The sequence below is a fragment of the Echinococcus granulosus genome (assembly GCF_000524195.1).
Source record: "Echinococcus granulosus chromosome Unknown EG_S00133, whole genome shotgun sequence".
In the NCBI taxonomy this organism is placed as follows: Eukaryota; Metazoa; Platyhelminthes; class Cestoda; order Cyclophyllidea; family Taeniidae; genus Echinococcus; species Echinococcus granulosus.
Window position 1 is genome coordinate 30,244 of NW_020170513.1, and position 15,231 is coordinate 45,474.

Sequence of the window (15,231 nt, forward strand, 5' to 3'; positions counted from 1 at the left end):
CTTCTTAGATGCCAGTTAGTTAAAAAGTGAAACACATTCAATTGACAAGACATTTCCAAAACATTGCTTGAATGCGATTTTAGTGAAAAGGAAACCATGGCAGAAGCGCTATCTTCTCAGTCCTGCATAGGCATTTATACTGTAGCATTACTGAAGTCTTGGTCACTTCACAGACCGTTGCCACCTCTTTCAGCTTATGCTGCGCTGCATCCGCAGAGTCAAGAACTCCAGTTACCGTGGTGTATTTAAAACCACCATTACAATATTTCACTTTTCCATCACTGGATTTGAACGCATATGCAATGGTTCCATCACAAAGGGAACGACAAATCAAGTTTGCGCAGCTGTCGATGCTGCCTCTGCTGCAAGGCATGTGCACAGCACTGGGGAGAGAGGTGAAGTATTAGACATCAACTTTGTCCACCAAAATAGACATAAGTGAACGGCGCATGGAGAGCCAGGTTGGATCACACCCTTGCATCAATGAGCATAGGGGAAAGAGTGGGAGGATTTCAGGCAGCTGCACAAAGGGTGATAGCAAGGAATGTGGTGAAGGATAAAGTGTAGTCGCACGCAATGTATACGAGACGAAGGAGATTAGTATGCGAATGGTACAAAAGAAAGAAAGATGTTATTATCGTCATTCTCACAGTCATCATTTTGATTACCGTAAAGGAAGGGAAAGGAGGTGAAATCGATGTAATTAGCTCGCATGGATGAGATTGTAGTCGTCTTTTTCTAGACCTACTGGATTCCTCCCCTTCCAGGCCCCTAAGTTCATTTTTCTACCACTCCTCCTCCTTTGCGTGAATTTCTCTGTTTCACCTACTATTCTCTCCTTTCCTCTCTCATGTTAAACTCCTTCTCTCCACTGCTGATTATCTTCATCTTTTTCCACTTAAGGGACTGGTATTGAAAGCAGCAGCATTAGAACAGCTGAAATGTATTAAGCATTCCTCTCCCACCTCTGCATTTCACAAAGACATCCGATCATGTCAAGTGCAGGAATGCCTCAACTGACCATAATCACGCTTGAGCTCTCCTTCCGCTCGGCCGTTCACACACCTACTTCGTGTAGTTGTAGTTGCGAGAATAGGCGCTTCCAAACACGTCCTGTGTCTCTAAGTAAGAATGTCCATTGGCAGACACCCATTAGCAGACCAAGAGCGGGGGAAAACGATCCAGCAACCTCAGCTACATTCCTTCATCTGGCCATGCCTGATGCCGCATTTTCCCTTCCTTATCGTGTTAGGGTAGCTGACGCCCACCTGCTGTCCTCCTTCCCCTCCACCGCACTGAGGACACGGACCCTGTCTTCTGCGACATTCCATCATCTCAATTTCAGTGAGTTAATAATTCCTGTTCCTCATTTGATCTCCCTGTCATCTACTGCACAGATATAAATGAAGCCGCCCGTTTCTGTGTAATTCCTTTGGTATTCGAGGCAATTCGGCTTTATCCTCCACGAAGAACACGCATGAATCTTCCTCTTCCTTCACTCTTCTTTTTCTTTTGTTATCAATTTGAGCTGGCGACAGTAGAGAGAAGAGATAAAACAGCTCCATAAGCCTTCGTATCCTCCAGTCTACCCGTCATTTCATTAAAAGTTTATTTATAAGTCAGCCCTTTGTAGGTGGTATTTACATTTGTTATTTGAAAGTGAGTGACAAATTCTTTCCTAGCCTCCTTAATTAGACTTCCTATACTTATTTACTTCCCCCACGGGATGGAAATGTCCCATATACTTACTTTCAAGCGGAGAAATCACGTTCAGGCAGCCTACCTTAAATTGTCATTAATTTTGTAGGTCTCTTTACGTGTCTTTTTTCTGGTAAAAAATTCATTTTCAATAAATTAGAGCATGAGGGGAAGCAAGTTTACCATTAGCTTCTAGAGGCTATGAATGCAAATTGGCCTCAAACTGCATTTGATTCTTGATTACCTTTATTTTCAAACTCCCTCTCTAATTCTAGCATCGAAAGAAGATGGTAATCTTTCCCACCTCAAAGGAGTAACATTAGGGAAAAATTAGGTATGAAAATGGGAATGAAGATGAGGTTGATTCTTTCTCCATTCTTCCTTCCCCTCCCCCCTTTACCCTCTCCACAGGTCGGTTTAGAGACTGCTTGTGCTGTGAAGTGTTGCATTGCGTTGCAGCGAATAAATTTGACCGGCTAGAGGGCGATTAAGAATGAAAAATCATACTCACCGAATCAAGAGTCCCCATTCACTTGACTTAGTCACTAGTTCTGACTATTCTTCAAAAAGAAGTTATTCCTTACCATCTTCCACGTGCGCGATTTGGAGTGGGTGGTGCTGAGTTGATTAACGGAAAGAAAGCGAGGTAGGTAGATAAGTCGTCTCCAGATGTCACCTTTTGGATTCGGCAGGCTAAGAATTTGCTTTTCCTGTCGATCACATACACATACATGCTCATACACCTGGGAAAGAAGAATAATGGGGTGCGGATGAAATGGTTGGGGATTTAGAAGTGTTGAATGGGCAGTGAGGTAGTAAGTGGATCACACGAGGCTAAAAATAGTTATTTCGCTTGCCTAGCAGCGAAAGCCATTTCTCATCAGACAGTCGGTTTATCAACCAGTGATCAATGTAAAAGTGTCACGTTCATCCATTCATTCCTCAGGGAGACATCAGAGAAAGCCAACCATGGCTGCCTACTTTGGAAAGAGTTAACAACTTAAACGGATTTGTCTTCGAGGATGCGGTCTTGCATGGAACCCTTGAGGCAGCAAAAGTAGCAGGGATAGGGCTGGAAATTAACTTTAGACATCACGTACGATGCAGCCCACGTTCAAGCAGCAGTCAAGTCAGACCGACGCTTCTGAGCTTGCAGTGTGCAGTGTCCCTCTCATCGCAACATGCCATAATGGTGTGGAAGAAGACACATAGTTTACTTACCTAAATCAGAAGTGTGTCACATTTAGTGCACAGTCCATTACTATTCTTTTCCCACAAATTGGCTGCGCACTAACGGTGCAACAGGCTTCCTTCTTATTACAAAGCCACATATTGGCTCTGCATACCTATCTACTTAAGTAACTTTTTTATTTATACTCTTACCAAAAAGAGGTGGAGGCAGAAATTTACGATAAGACAGCCATGTAGCCAAATTCTGTTAGACATCAGAATGTACCACAATGGAAATAGACCATGGAAAGGTACCCAGACAAAGCACTCACACCGACAAAATAACATGCTAAGCCCCAACTGTGACAAGAAGACATGGGACACCTCGTCTCCCTCCCCCACTCTTCCCACAAATGGAACGAATACCCGTTTACCCAGTAGGGAACTGCATTTTTAGAAAATGTGCTAATAAGGGGGCGATCTTCTTCTCTCATGCATTTACAAATACGGAGAGAAGGACCAGATCTAGGCATATAAGCAATTTAAAGGCTCCAAGTTCCACGTTAGTTCTATCATTCCTCACATGCTGTGCTATGTGAGATGAACTGTAAGATGCTGCTACTGTCGTAGTTAGTGTGCTGAGTGGAGAATGCAAAGGGAGAGAAAGAGGCGTATTATAAATAGGAAAAAACAGGAATAGTTAATATGCCAAAAAAGGTGAATGGGTGTATTACAGGGCCGAACCGCCTCAAATATTACCGAAGTCACAAATACACGTACCCACATCCTTGGAAGGGGGTGGGGGAAATTATCACATCCAAGTAGTTATCAATGAATGCCTGATAAGATGGTAAGAAGGCCAAATAGGGGAAGGGTAAATGCATTAGGGAATGAGGCAAGTGGGATGAGAGTCGTAGTAGGCTAAGATAAGGACTACGGTACGGCCATTGTAGTCGTTGTCATGGTATATGCTATGACTGTGCCGTCGGAGGAGGACACGATAGCGACGCCGACGACAATGGGGATGGAGGTAAAGAAGTGACGACCAGAGGCGCGGTGGACTCTTACTGCTGCTCTCATTAGTGTTGGTGAGAATACGAGGGTATGGACTGCACTCTGGCGTTGAGAGTGGGAGAGGACAATTGGTAAGTGGAGGGTGTGAAATCTATTTCGTTGTAGTCGACAGTCATTTGTTTAATGCTAATTTTTGAAGCCTGTGGATCCCAGTAAAAATAACAACCATGCTTAAAATTGTTTTTAAAAATCGCATCGCAGTCAGAGACACGAAAAATCAACTGCATTGCGGTCCTGTGATACCGCCACCCTCGACTGTATCTGCAGTCAGAAATCAATTATGATAGCTTTTCTCAGTCTTATTTCACCTTTACCAGGCTCCAACTTTTGGAGTCACTAAGAGCAGTATGGGGTGTAACAGGCCGATAATGTATAAAAACTAAACAAAATTGCGAGGTCAGGATCCACAGCTCCTAGGCGGCGACTAGTTGAATTTCCTCGCCAGAGCAGTTGTAGAATATCCAAAAGAGAGCTGCGATGGAGAGTTGATCCAGTGGAAGGTCAGGAGGAAGGCAATCAGCAACTTGATTGCTTATTAGGTGTTCTGAAGGCGAATTACAGTCACATCATGAGGTGGCAAAATGAGCTGGTTGGACAGAGGAGAGGCGAAAAAACGGTGTGGTTGTCTGTGACGGAGGAAGGGGCACTCATGAATTGTTTATGTCACTACGAATCATCTTAAAGGCAGAGCTACTATAACCGAATAACTTGTAGATAGGTAGAATCTGTAGCCTCTTAGAAACCCATCTATTGCTTCTTACACCCAAACAACAAGCCATATAGTCGTAGCTCTGATGTCTCCTTGTAGTGCGGTAGACGTTGCTTGAAGTGATGACATGCGACTGACAGTGAAATTAAAAATGCTAGTCATTTAGTTTGACAGATCTCCTATAAAGGAAGTGACATTTTCATAAGATAGTAATTTTTTAGTTCTATGGATGTCAGTCAGATTATCAGGTAGTCTAGTTGAGAACGCAGCTTACTACCTGATCTAAACGTATAGCAAAATTCCTCGCCTTTCTTAAAAGATGTGTTTTTCTAATGTACTTTGACAATAATATTTTTGTCTTTAAAGAAGATAAGAGCTATTTGAATGGACAGAAACTATCCAACGGACTTCCTCCACTCAAAGGCGAACCGGCCTCTTAGCTAGATCTTAAGTGGTCGGGAAATCGCAGGCGATGCAAAGTGAGGACCGTCTCGCATTGATGTCCTAGGAATGACTAAATGTGGTTCCATCATCAGAATAGCCGCAACAAACAGCTTCGTAAAATTCAGTCACAACCAAGAATTAGGCTTTTATAAGCAAATTTGGATCCATGCCAATTTTGTTCTCCAGATGAGAAAAAAACGATCAAACACGGTCTCACGTTGAAATGCCGGATACAAAGCAGGCAGTTGAATGTGCAACAGGCACTGCCACCCCAAACACCTGTGCTCTGATTGTTCTTTTTACGGAAAACTAGGTGGTCAAGCTCTATCACACTCAACTTAATCAATGACCACATTCTAATAACCTGTTTTGGATCTGAAAACAATTTCCTCACAACGATGGACAGAGGTATTCATGGACAGATTTAAAATCAGAAATATGATAGATCATTTGTGCATAAGAAAATAAAATCATGGACTGGTTACCCAGGTGGAGGAAAGTGTAGATTGTCCAAATAAGGAATAAATCAAATCCTAAAAAGAATACACTCTAGGAGGGATCAAGTTGAGTTAGCCTAAGCAGGCCGAGCATTCCAAACTGGCTGCGCATTATGCTGCAGAGAAGGTTGGTAGCATAGTCGTCACCCAGCTGTTGCGAGGAGCCACTGAGATTGGGTCCACCGGCAGACAAATCGCTGAACTGAGTCGCCTCGCTGCTCGGCAGTTCTCCGCCTGATGTAAAATTAAGTGCTTGTCCCGACAGAGGATTGGTGGCAAAAGGTAGTGTAGTGGGAGTTGCAGAGGAAGGAACCAAATTGCTAGCATTCGGATCACCACCACCAGCTGCATTGACGGCAAAGGTGTTAGTTAAAACTTGGAGGAAACTGCAAAGCTGGAAATTCTCCAGGTTCGAAAAGTCCTTGAGGGTCTTGAAAGTTCAATGACGGGATGGAGGCCAAATCGGATGCAGCACCACCACCAACTGGATGAGGTTCTCCAACGTTGCTACCACTTCCTACAGTAGCTGAAACATAATTCTGACTTTGAGATATGCCAGCAGACATTTGACTTTGTGACTGATACTTGGGGCTCACAATTGGGGTAAAGTAGGAGGGATAAAATGAAAAAAAGGGAGGACAATTGTTTGGATCCATGTGAATGCAGAAAATTAAAGAGAACTAAAAACAGATAAGACGATGAAAATGCCGTTCCTGCTAAGTCTACCCTCTATGAAGGCAGTTGTTGAAGTGAATTGGCGGTATTAAACACGTTTACTGAAGTTGAATGCAATTTAGGCAGCACATAATACCGCTAATCTGCGCTACGTAAAGGGCTCATTTTGCCTAGGGCTGCATTAAAATGATTCGAAAAGTGGTCATTTCAAATCATCGGTGTCCACCGCCTCGACTTCAGATAACCTCATCTCACTTCAGATCAGCTAGGCTCAGCTTAACTCCTCTTAGACCACTTTCTTGACGCCTAACTCGATTACTAGAAGCAACTTTCTTGTTCTGTGAGTTTATTCACTGCCTCTGCAGATAACCAGCCATGTGGCCATTCATCAGGTCACAATCTTTTCATCCGGCTGTCTACAGTGTGAATTGACTTCTAGCTCTAACTGGTAGCAGTGAGGAGGGAAGAGGCTGCCCCTTGCAGCACCTCCATCAGAAGTGATGGTGCTTCGGTCGCTGTTCTAACGTGCAACAACTACCGACAGCGAAGCCCATTCGAATAAAGCTCCACTCGTCGTAACAGTCATGGAGAAAAATTCCAGGTTGGGTAAATAGTTACTAAAATTGAGCCACTTTCGCCCTCAACTTGTCTTCTCCGCCTGTAGATACTTTTTGGAATTAAAACAATCCTGGGCAGATTTGGTATTTGATTAAGTAGATCTGTTGAGCATCTTCCACTCCTGACCAGTGCTAAAGCAACTTCCCTATTCCCTTTCTCCTACGAATCTCCACAGTCAGCAGTAGCGTTCCTTCTTCGCAGCTCTTACTCAGGAGCGGCAGCATCGGAACAAGCCAACTGTAAACATTCGAAAAATGGTGCATTTCGGTTCCATGGAACATTGTGCAGAAGACAGCTTGAATGTGGGTACCCAAGTCCTCTGTTATATAGACAGAGGTTAGAGAGCATTACCTCTACTGAGCTGCAGTTTGTATTCCAGTGGTTAGCCCATGGCACGGGTTACGATGTGCCTGCAAAATGTCAAATTTTTAATCAGATTGAGTGACGTCTTTCTGCTGATTCTCTACTTGAAGAATTCACCGACAAAATCCTCTCCTAGATCCTCCACAACTGCTAAAAAAATAGGTTTAACTAATGGAAAGATGCACCTTGTCGCTACTACTTCTGCCTTTACTTTTCCCCCTCCTATCATTATTACTCTTCTGATATATGGACCCCTTAACCTCCACTACACCCCCTCTACATCATTCTCCACTTAGAATGCTAGCAAACGCAGCATTAGTGATAGCTGAAGCTAAAAACGATTAAAAATTTCTCATCTACAATGCCTCGCAAACACACCGAGTCATAAGAACTCAGGAATGTCGCGAGCGACCCCGATCTTGATCTTTTCGTTTGTCCCTCAGTCAACGTAAAAGTGAAGGCGATGTGAGTGCAGGTGAATGCGTTCTGGTTTTGATTAGTCTGTCAAAACTTACTATTCTGCTTTTGCCTCTGTTTCTGGGAGGAGAATGTTCCATGCCTTCTTTACAGTTTGACTTCTAGTCCAAGATAATGAGGAAGTAACATCTTCCCATTTTTAGAAAAAGTGTCCAGAGTTATCCTAGTGCTGTCGTTGCTGCTTTAGCAGTATTAGATGTTGATGCTGAAGTCGATGTCCAATATATGCCAAGGGCTGAATAGCAGCTTATTACTATCCCTAAATAACTCGCATCTCTTGCTCCTTCCTCGAATCACCGATAAATTTCAAGTGTACTGGTGTCAGGCCATTGGCCAAGAAGCCTAATTTACTAGTTCGGTGTCTCCATGCATTACTAGATGGAAATGACAACGAAAGTGGAAAGTATGGGAGATCATGGCCAGCGTGACCAGTAATCACTTGCCGATATATTCCAGCGATCTTGACCATAGAGAGTAAACGCTTTCTAAAATGGAAGATCCTCTTTTCTACCTCGAAGGTGGACGGTTGCAATGACCCGACTATTACTACTACTGCGCTGCTAATAAATTCTTAAGGCGGATGAGAAATCAAGGCGATCTCGAACCTGAGGCCTCTTGCTGCCCTAATCTACTGACATTGTGGAAGGTGATTCAGCAAAGCGTATTTGAATCACCTCCTGTCAGGCACGTGACAGCCATTCCGGCTTCTTCCTGTGAAATCGCCAATCCCCATTGTCCCTGCAGTCACGCATTAATAAATTCCAGCTTTACATTACTTTCCCTTGGCACCATCCACAAAACAACACAGTCCCAATTCGCAACTTGATCAAAATATTCAAGATTGAAAACATAAACGAGCTGGTAATGGAGAAGTAACTAGCCCAAGGAAGAAGGAGATGGGACATGGTTGATTGGATTCTTCCGGATCATAACAGTGAAGTGCTTCATGAAATGAATTATTTAAAAGCGCTTTGAATCAAAATTCGTATTCTGAGGGGTAACGTCAGACAATCAGATGCAACCGCTCCTAATCATTCGACAAAGAGATCGAATGACGCTCCATAGACATAGTCAATGAAAATTTAACGACCCCATTACATCCCAGTAACTGAGATTTTTTTTTAAACAGGGATCACTTAGTAATTTTGTTTGGGGAACTCCTTCCTTGTCAGTCATAAACTCATCCACCTACTCGCTTTCCCTGGAGCACATATCAATGTAATCAGATTCATTTACCGGTGATCACCCGCCTATTCGTTTGGATCTGATCCACTCTTTAACCATTCTACCCAGGTCTGGCCTTCTAGCCAATCTAAACACAGCCATCTACCACTTCATCCATCTGGACGTGATCCTATTCTAGATCAAGCGCAATCTTATTTAAATAAAATTTGCCTAATCATCCACTTACTTGGGGAAAACGAGGACGGATGCCATTGACTAATATTTCGTTTATCTTTCCTACCGTATTTATTCGGCGATTTCGCCCCTTAAATTTGCCTATTCAGAGATCCATCTACCCAATGAAAATGAAGAGAGGAGCAATTAGAGCACAAAAAAATAAGATATGCAAATATTACACATGGGTAGGGCGAGATGGTATGGGGAGTAGAGGGAACCCAGGAGCAGCACTTAGCAGTTGCCTCATTCACCGTTACCTTCAATTGTCAGGCTGGTCAATTGAGCCTGCGAATGAGGACGGGACACGGTGGGGTAGCATCGTTATCGCCGAGACGATGGAGCGTCCAGCGAATCCCGTGTTCGGTATTCGATCACCGTGTTCGTCCAACTCATCTGCCAACACGACTTTCCTCAGCTTTTTAGGCGGCTTCGTCGATGACGATGACGACTGCGATTGTGGTTCTGGTATGACTAAAACGAAGGAGGAGGAAAAAGTTTGCCCATCAAATTACCTCATACGAGGGTGGACGGATGGACAAGCACAAAAATTGGATGGATGGGTCGGGAATGACTAGGTGGATCCGTGAAAGAAAGGTATTTTCGATGCATCCGACTACCCCCTTTTATTCAAATTCAGTGAAGGCTTAAGTCTTTTTAAAAACCCCGTATCAGTTATTACAAAATAGCAAACAAGCGTTAACCTACCGTTGTTTTGGGAGGTCACAGAATTGAGGTTAATAATAGCGGTAGTAGTGCTTGGAGTTTGTCGAGGGTAACCACCAATCCTGTTTCTCCAATCATCCTACAAAAGTGAATTCCACTCAAGGTCTACGCAACGAAGCAACTTTCTTGAATAAAGGGGGACTGCAACACCTCCTCCCTATCTAGTGACATCAAACTGTGACGACTCTCTTCAACCACTGAAGAGAACAACGAGGAATTGAGGACAAAGCACTATCTCTTTGTGCCACACCAAAAACAATGTTATCCATCATCCTGAGGTATCTCATGAATTGCCTCCTTGTAGAAGATAAGCCACGGTCACAATCCCAGTCGCAAGAGAAATGGAAAATTCTTATCAAAATACTTCTTAAGGCAAGCCCACATTACTGTATTCACTAGTGACACAGGCATAACTTTTTAAGTAATAAAGAATCAAAAGAGGACTTCACGTCGCTGGACAGACCTCTCCATGCTGGCTATTGGAGTCAAAACGCAGGGGTCGAATGGCGACTGACTGCTTGTGGGGCACTACGAAATCTTCATCGGAGCGTGGATGCTGCGACGACGATGACAGCATGGAATAATCCGGAGGCCGAACGTCATCTGGATCGACTAACTTCCACGCCTTCAGAGCACTGCATTAGGGTGAAAAAGCAAAGGTTATATAATGTTTGACGCGTGAAAACGATGTAACAGCATTCATCCCTATAAATTAAAAAAAAATGATTTTTTAAAGCACATTTAGTGTGCCCTATGGTGAGGGGTGTTTTCACAACAGGCAGGACACTCGATCGCTATTGACGAATGTACGGCAAATTTAAGAGAACACGGTTCGTGCATTTTAATTTTGACACAAATTGCTTGACAGTTGCAACAGATGCGCAGTTCACAAAGTGATTTCGAGACACCCAACAGTACAAGCAAGTTAGCCACTCCAACTGCCTGCCCTTTCACGACTGCGATATTCGAATGCGTAGTCATTCAATGCACCACCAATTGGCTCCTCAAACCCATTCAATTTAGATATGCGGATCCTTCTGCCTTCTTATTCATTTCATTCCTCAAGCAATTCCTAGGAGTGACTCAAGTCTTCCATCAGGTGTCAAGGCTTATTGCCGAAAAATATTAATCATGAGGGAGGAAGGAACATCGACCAACGGCAGAACAAACCTCGGTGGAGCAGGACCACACAACACACTGAGCATATTGACAAGGCCGTTGCCCTTGGAGAAGGGGTTCTTTCGACCCGTTTGACGCAGTGTCTTAGGAAAGTGTCGAATCTAAAAACGGAAAAACTATAAGCCTTAATCAAAAAATTTCAACTTAGTCCAGTTCCACGGCTTCTAGTCTTTCGAATTAATGCCTTAGAAACACTACCAAGTTGCCACTTGGCACTTCGATTACCGACACTTTCTAAATAGTAGTTCTAGCTCAAACTCACATCTTCATGGGTAGAAATTTGACGGCAGCTAAGGTAGATATGATAGAATGTGAGACCGGATATCGAGAGGTAAAGGAAGACGGTGAAGAGAATCACTACAAATGTGCACAAATAGACGCGCCCAAGTTAAGGAATTTCAAGTGTGGGGAGACAATGCACTACCTCATTATAAAAAAGTAGGTAAAAAAGGACAACGTGATTGTCCGTCTCAGTGACAGACCAGTGGGTAAGTGAAAGGATATGATACGGGTGTTTGCTTCACCGTATCGGGGATATTTGTAGTGTTTTGGTAGACTGAAAGGAAGGAGAAAACACGGACGATAAGCGCTACTTCAATTGATAAGTAGAATGTTTGTGCAACAATCCTAAAACATAAGCAGAAACTATGGTCAACACACGATATAAATTGCGATTCCTATTTATTTGATAGAAAAGCATTAAAAGTCTAGCATCAAACCACACCCCGTGGTCAATTACTTTTACGTCCAAAAGGGAGGCTACTCACATTCATGTTCCTTAGGGAAATACAACATATTATTTTAGTTGAAAAATAAACATGATAGACGTTTAGTGTTAATGAATAACTTCCCAAATCTGAATAGATGGAAGATAAGCAAATCCCTACTCTTTACTAAGCGATAGCATGTCTTAAAGGTGAGTTAACTCACTAATGACAACATTGACAACGGAAAAACAAAGGACGTAAAAACAAAGCAGAGAAACACTCAGAAGGAAGATGACGAAGTAGCGGTAATTGCGTGCCCCGACACAGTTCCCTACCCATGGGCAGTGGTGATCGAAACGTTCTGCAAAGAAGAATAAAAAAGATCAGACAATTACGTTATTTTTAATTGGCCTTGAGCTAACCAATGGGAATGGGGGAAAAGCGAAGGTATAAAAAAATCGAACTAATCAGGGACCGGTAAGGTAGGAGTTGCCAGTGGGCGAGTCAAGTATCGTCTCTCAGTCGCATAGCTGGATTAATAATAAAGAGAGATTCGGTACACCTAAATGGACACATGGTCGAGCCATCGATGACATGAAGACAAGAAAAAGAATCGCGAGATAGTAAACACGGATTAAAACTTCAATTTTGGGAAAAAAGCCTATATTTCTTAAATCTAACAGTGATCAGAATTAGAGGTAAAACTTTCAAGCAGTGGAAGAAAAAACCAAGAAAATTGCATCTTTTCTAGCAGACTTCGTGAATTCAAAAGTGCTTGTTTCATTTCCTGGGACGCCATTTCTTGTAACTTTATAATTTTTTTCGAATGCTTTTTCCGATGGCATCTAAAGAAACAAAAAAGTGAAAGTCAAGTGTTCTAACTTCAGACAAAGACATTAGCAAACATTTCACTACTCTACAAGAAAGTGAGTAAAGAAAGCTCGCAAGTGAGTACCTCGTGAAACTGATTTGCATGCACCTTACCAAATAAATTTGTTGTGTCTGAGTAACTCTTAAAGACCTTGTCAGGCGTACGAGTGTGAAATCATTTACGGCTGATAAAATTGGAAGGCTACCAACTTTCTTGATTCTGCAATTAAGCATTCCAGCCGTGGTTTGGCTCCCCACGCTGATACCGTTCACCCATACAACAAATCTCCCAATCCAGCCCCCACCAGTAACTCCGCCGCAGCTGCATCGGTGGTGACCATATTGAAAGTGACGGTGATCCTGGTCTCAAGGACTGCGATCTCTGGAAAAGTTTCATTAATAGAAGGATATCAACTGAGTACATGTAAAATTTGAGGGGACTCCTAATCGAAGGGATATCAAAGCCACCCATAATATAACCGTGACAACAGTAAAAATGGCGAGTTTACAATCAACATTCAATGTTTCAGTGCCGAAAAAGTAATTGAGGTGGACGATTGGACAGTATATAGAGAGCGAAAAGGGCGATGAATAATAGAACAAACGAGCGAATGAAGACAACGGTTTCGTGAATCCTCCTTGTTAATTCATAACCAATGCGTGGAGGAGACGCGTCCATAAAAAGTCGTTCTGATACAAGCAGTAAAGGTGAATTCAAAAGTCCACCACATGATCCCACCACTCGTGTGCACCTTTAGTACATTCCACTACCGTTTTTATATCCAAAGCAGAAGGGCAATCATGAGCACCACATTCAAAGGAAAGTATAACAAAAGAAATTACGCAGACTTTTCCAGTTTTCCATGATTCAGTCCCCACAAAAGTACCACGAGGCTCTATTTATGCCACCTACTCTGTTTACCTTCTCTAAGATGTCAATATAGCAACTTCGAGGATAATTTGGATGCTCAATAGCTCAGCCTCACACCACCTTCGTGTGGGCCGATGTTGTAAACTGCGTATATGTGAGTACGACCACGGAGACACGGTGTCTGGAGTTGACTGATTGCGACCCAAGAAGACAACGGCTTCAGAGCAGAGGACTTGCTGTCACAGTACAGGGTGTAGAGGTCATAGTCGTCTTGGAATTCTCAATTTTCGTATACTTATCTCCTCAAATTACCTTGGGGAAAAGGGGAATATCAGTAGATATAACTAACATCCCCCACGAAATACTGGACAATTATGAGAAATAAAGAGAAAAGAGTGGAAATGTTCTAAGGATGCTGACGATAAGAGGTACGAAAAAAAGAGAAATTTAGATTCCCAAAAACAAACAATGAAATTGAAACGACTCCAGAGACTAGAATGATCCGCGTAAAAAAACCTGACAGCAGTTGTACAAACAAAGTAACAACACAGGTACACACACACACACACAGAGATGCTTGAATAAACCCCTCCCAGCTTAGCTTCAAACACAACAGATAGTTTATTCATGCCATGGAGGCGACATTTCATCATCCGACGGCTCGCACACGCCGCCCCATTAACACGCACATGTGGAAAATGCCTTACACCTTGTCAAATTCTCCTCTCGTGTATGTATCTCTGTGGAGTAAAGAAAAAAGTTTGCATTTAAGCGGCGAAAAATTTGGCAAAATGGGTTGGAGACAACACGCGGACACATTCAAGGTCAGATGCATACGAAATTTGCCATTTTGTGCTCAATCTTTCCCCCACTGCTATTTTGAATTTACGTGTCACAGCTGCACTACTTCAAAATATCTGCTTGGATTTGTCACCTACCTTGCATGTGAGTAGCTAGCTCACCTATAAGACTAACTTCTCGCTTTCAGTGACACTTCACGTGCGTTTACTTCAAATGACAGCATCAGATGACTAAAAAGTTGTTGCACTTTTTAGGTTCAGCTTGCCATCATGAAATCTAGCAAATTTCAGAGGACTTGTCACACCTGCCTAATCGCCCATACGCATGTGTGTCAAATGCCACTCATTAGCGGGTGATGGATGGTGGGATTCAAACACCATCTAAATACCGTTGGTCACCTATAAAGACCCTCTGCTTTTACTTTATTTGAGATGAGAAATGACTTATGAAATTCATTCAAACATTCGTCAACCCACCACCTCACCACACAAGTAAGCAACTCACGATTTTAAGGCGGCACACCAAGTCAGTCGCATAAGCTACTTCTGCATTAAAGGTGCCGTAATGGGTTACTCATGTCTTGTTCACCTGCTGAAGGCCAAATCGTTGCACCAGGGATCCATCTATCTCTCCATCCACTCAATGAAAGTTAATACACTTAATATCAATACGAAGATGCGCAAGGAAATCCTCATCTTGAGGAAGGGAAGAGAAAGGTAAGGAGATACTGCCTCATTCCCACCCGCCCCATCAACATGATCATATTTCTTCAAGGGCCGAGTAATTATCGCCTTTTCTTAATACTACTACGAATTAGAAATCAAGTGACGACATGGAATGGAGGAGAAAACTGGCGAATAAATGAGAGATGACAAGAGTGGTGGTGGTGGTGGTGGTGGTGGTGGTGGTGGTGGTGGTGGTGGTGGTGGTGGTGGTGGTGGTGGTGGTGGTGGT

At 43.0% G+C, this 15,231-nt stretch overlaps 4 protein-coding genes across 4 annotated transcripts in view; 2 read left to right on the top strand and 2 right to left on the bottom strand. All coding sequences in view use genetic code 11, as the record gives it.

The window, feature by feature from the left end:
- Nucleotides 1-992: 992 nt before the first annotated feature.
- EGR_09125 (hypothetical protein) lies at nt 993-3,910 on the top strand (the record flags this gene model as incomplete). Its single annotated transcript, XM_024498374.1, has 2 exons — nt 993-1,344; nt 3,822-3,910. The coding sequence occupies 2 exons, from the start codon at nt 993-995 to the stop codon at nt 3,908-3,910; spliced, it is 441 nt and encodes a 146-aa protein (XP_024347196.1).
- Nucleotides 3,911-5,957: 2,047 nt separating this feature from the next.
- EGR_09126 (hypothetical protein) lies at nt 5,958-6,248 on the bottom strand (the record flags this gene model as incomplete). The annotated part of the gene is made up of 1 exon (XM_024498375.1): nt 5,958-6,248. One exon carries the CDS (start codon nt 6,246-6,248, stop codon nt 5,958-5,960), a length of 291 nt encoding a protein of 96 aa, XP_024347197.1.
- Nucleotides 6,249-9,385: 3,137 nt separating this feature from the next.
- On the bottom strand, nt 9,386-12,946 carry EGR_09127 (Palmitoyltransferase ZDHHC9; the record flags this gene model as incomplete). Its single annotated transcript, XM_024498376.1, has 7 exons — nt 9,386-9,597; nt 9,832-9,928; nt 10,313-10,484; nt 11,020-11,129; nt 11,291-11,385; nt 12,071-12,096; nt 12,885-12,946. The coding sequence occupies 7 exons, from the start codon at nt 12,944-12,946 to the stop codon at nt 9,386-9,388; spliced, it is 774 nt and encodes a 257-aa protein (XP_024347198.1).
- A 2,192-nt stretch (nt 12,947-15,138) lies between these two features.
- EGR_09128 (hypothetical protein) overlaps nt 15,139-15,231 on the top strand; it is a gene marked incomplete at both ends in the record, with an annotated part of 3,070 nt that continues 2,977 nt past the window's right edge. The window contains one exon of the mRNA XM_024498377.1: nt 15,139-15,229. Coding sequence (XP_024347199.1) covers nt 15,139-15,229 — 91 coding nt within the window. The remainder of the gene's footprint in view (nt 15,230-15,231) is intronic.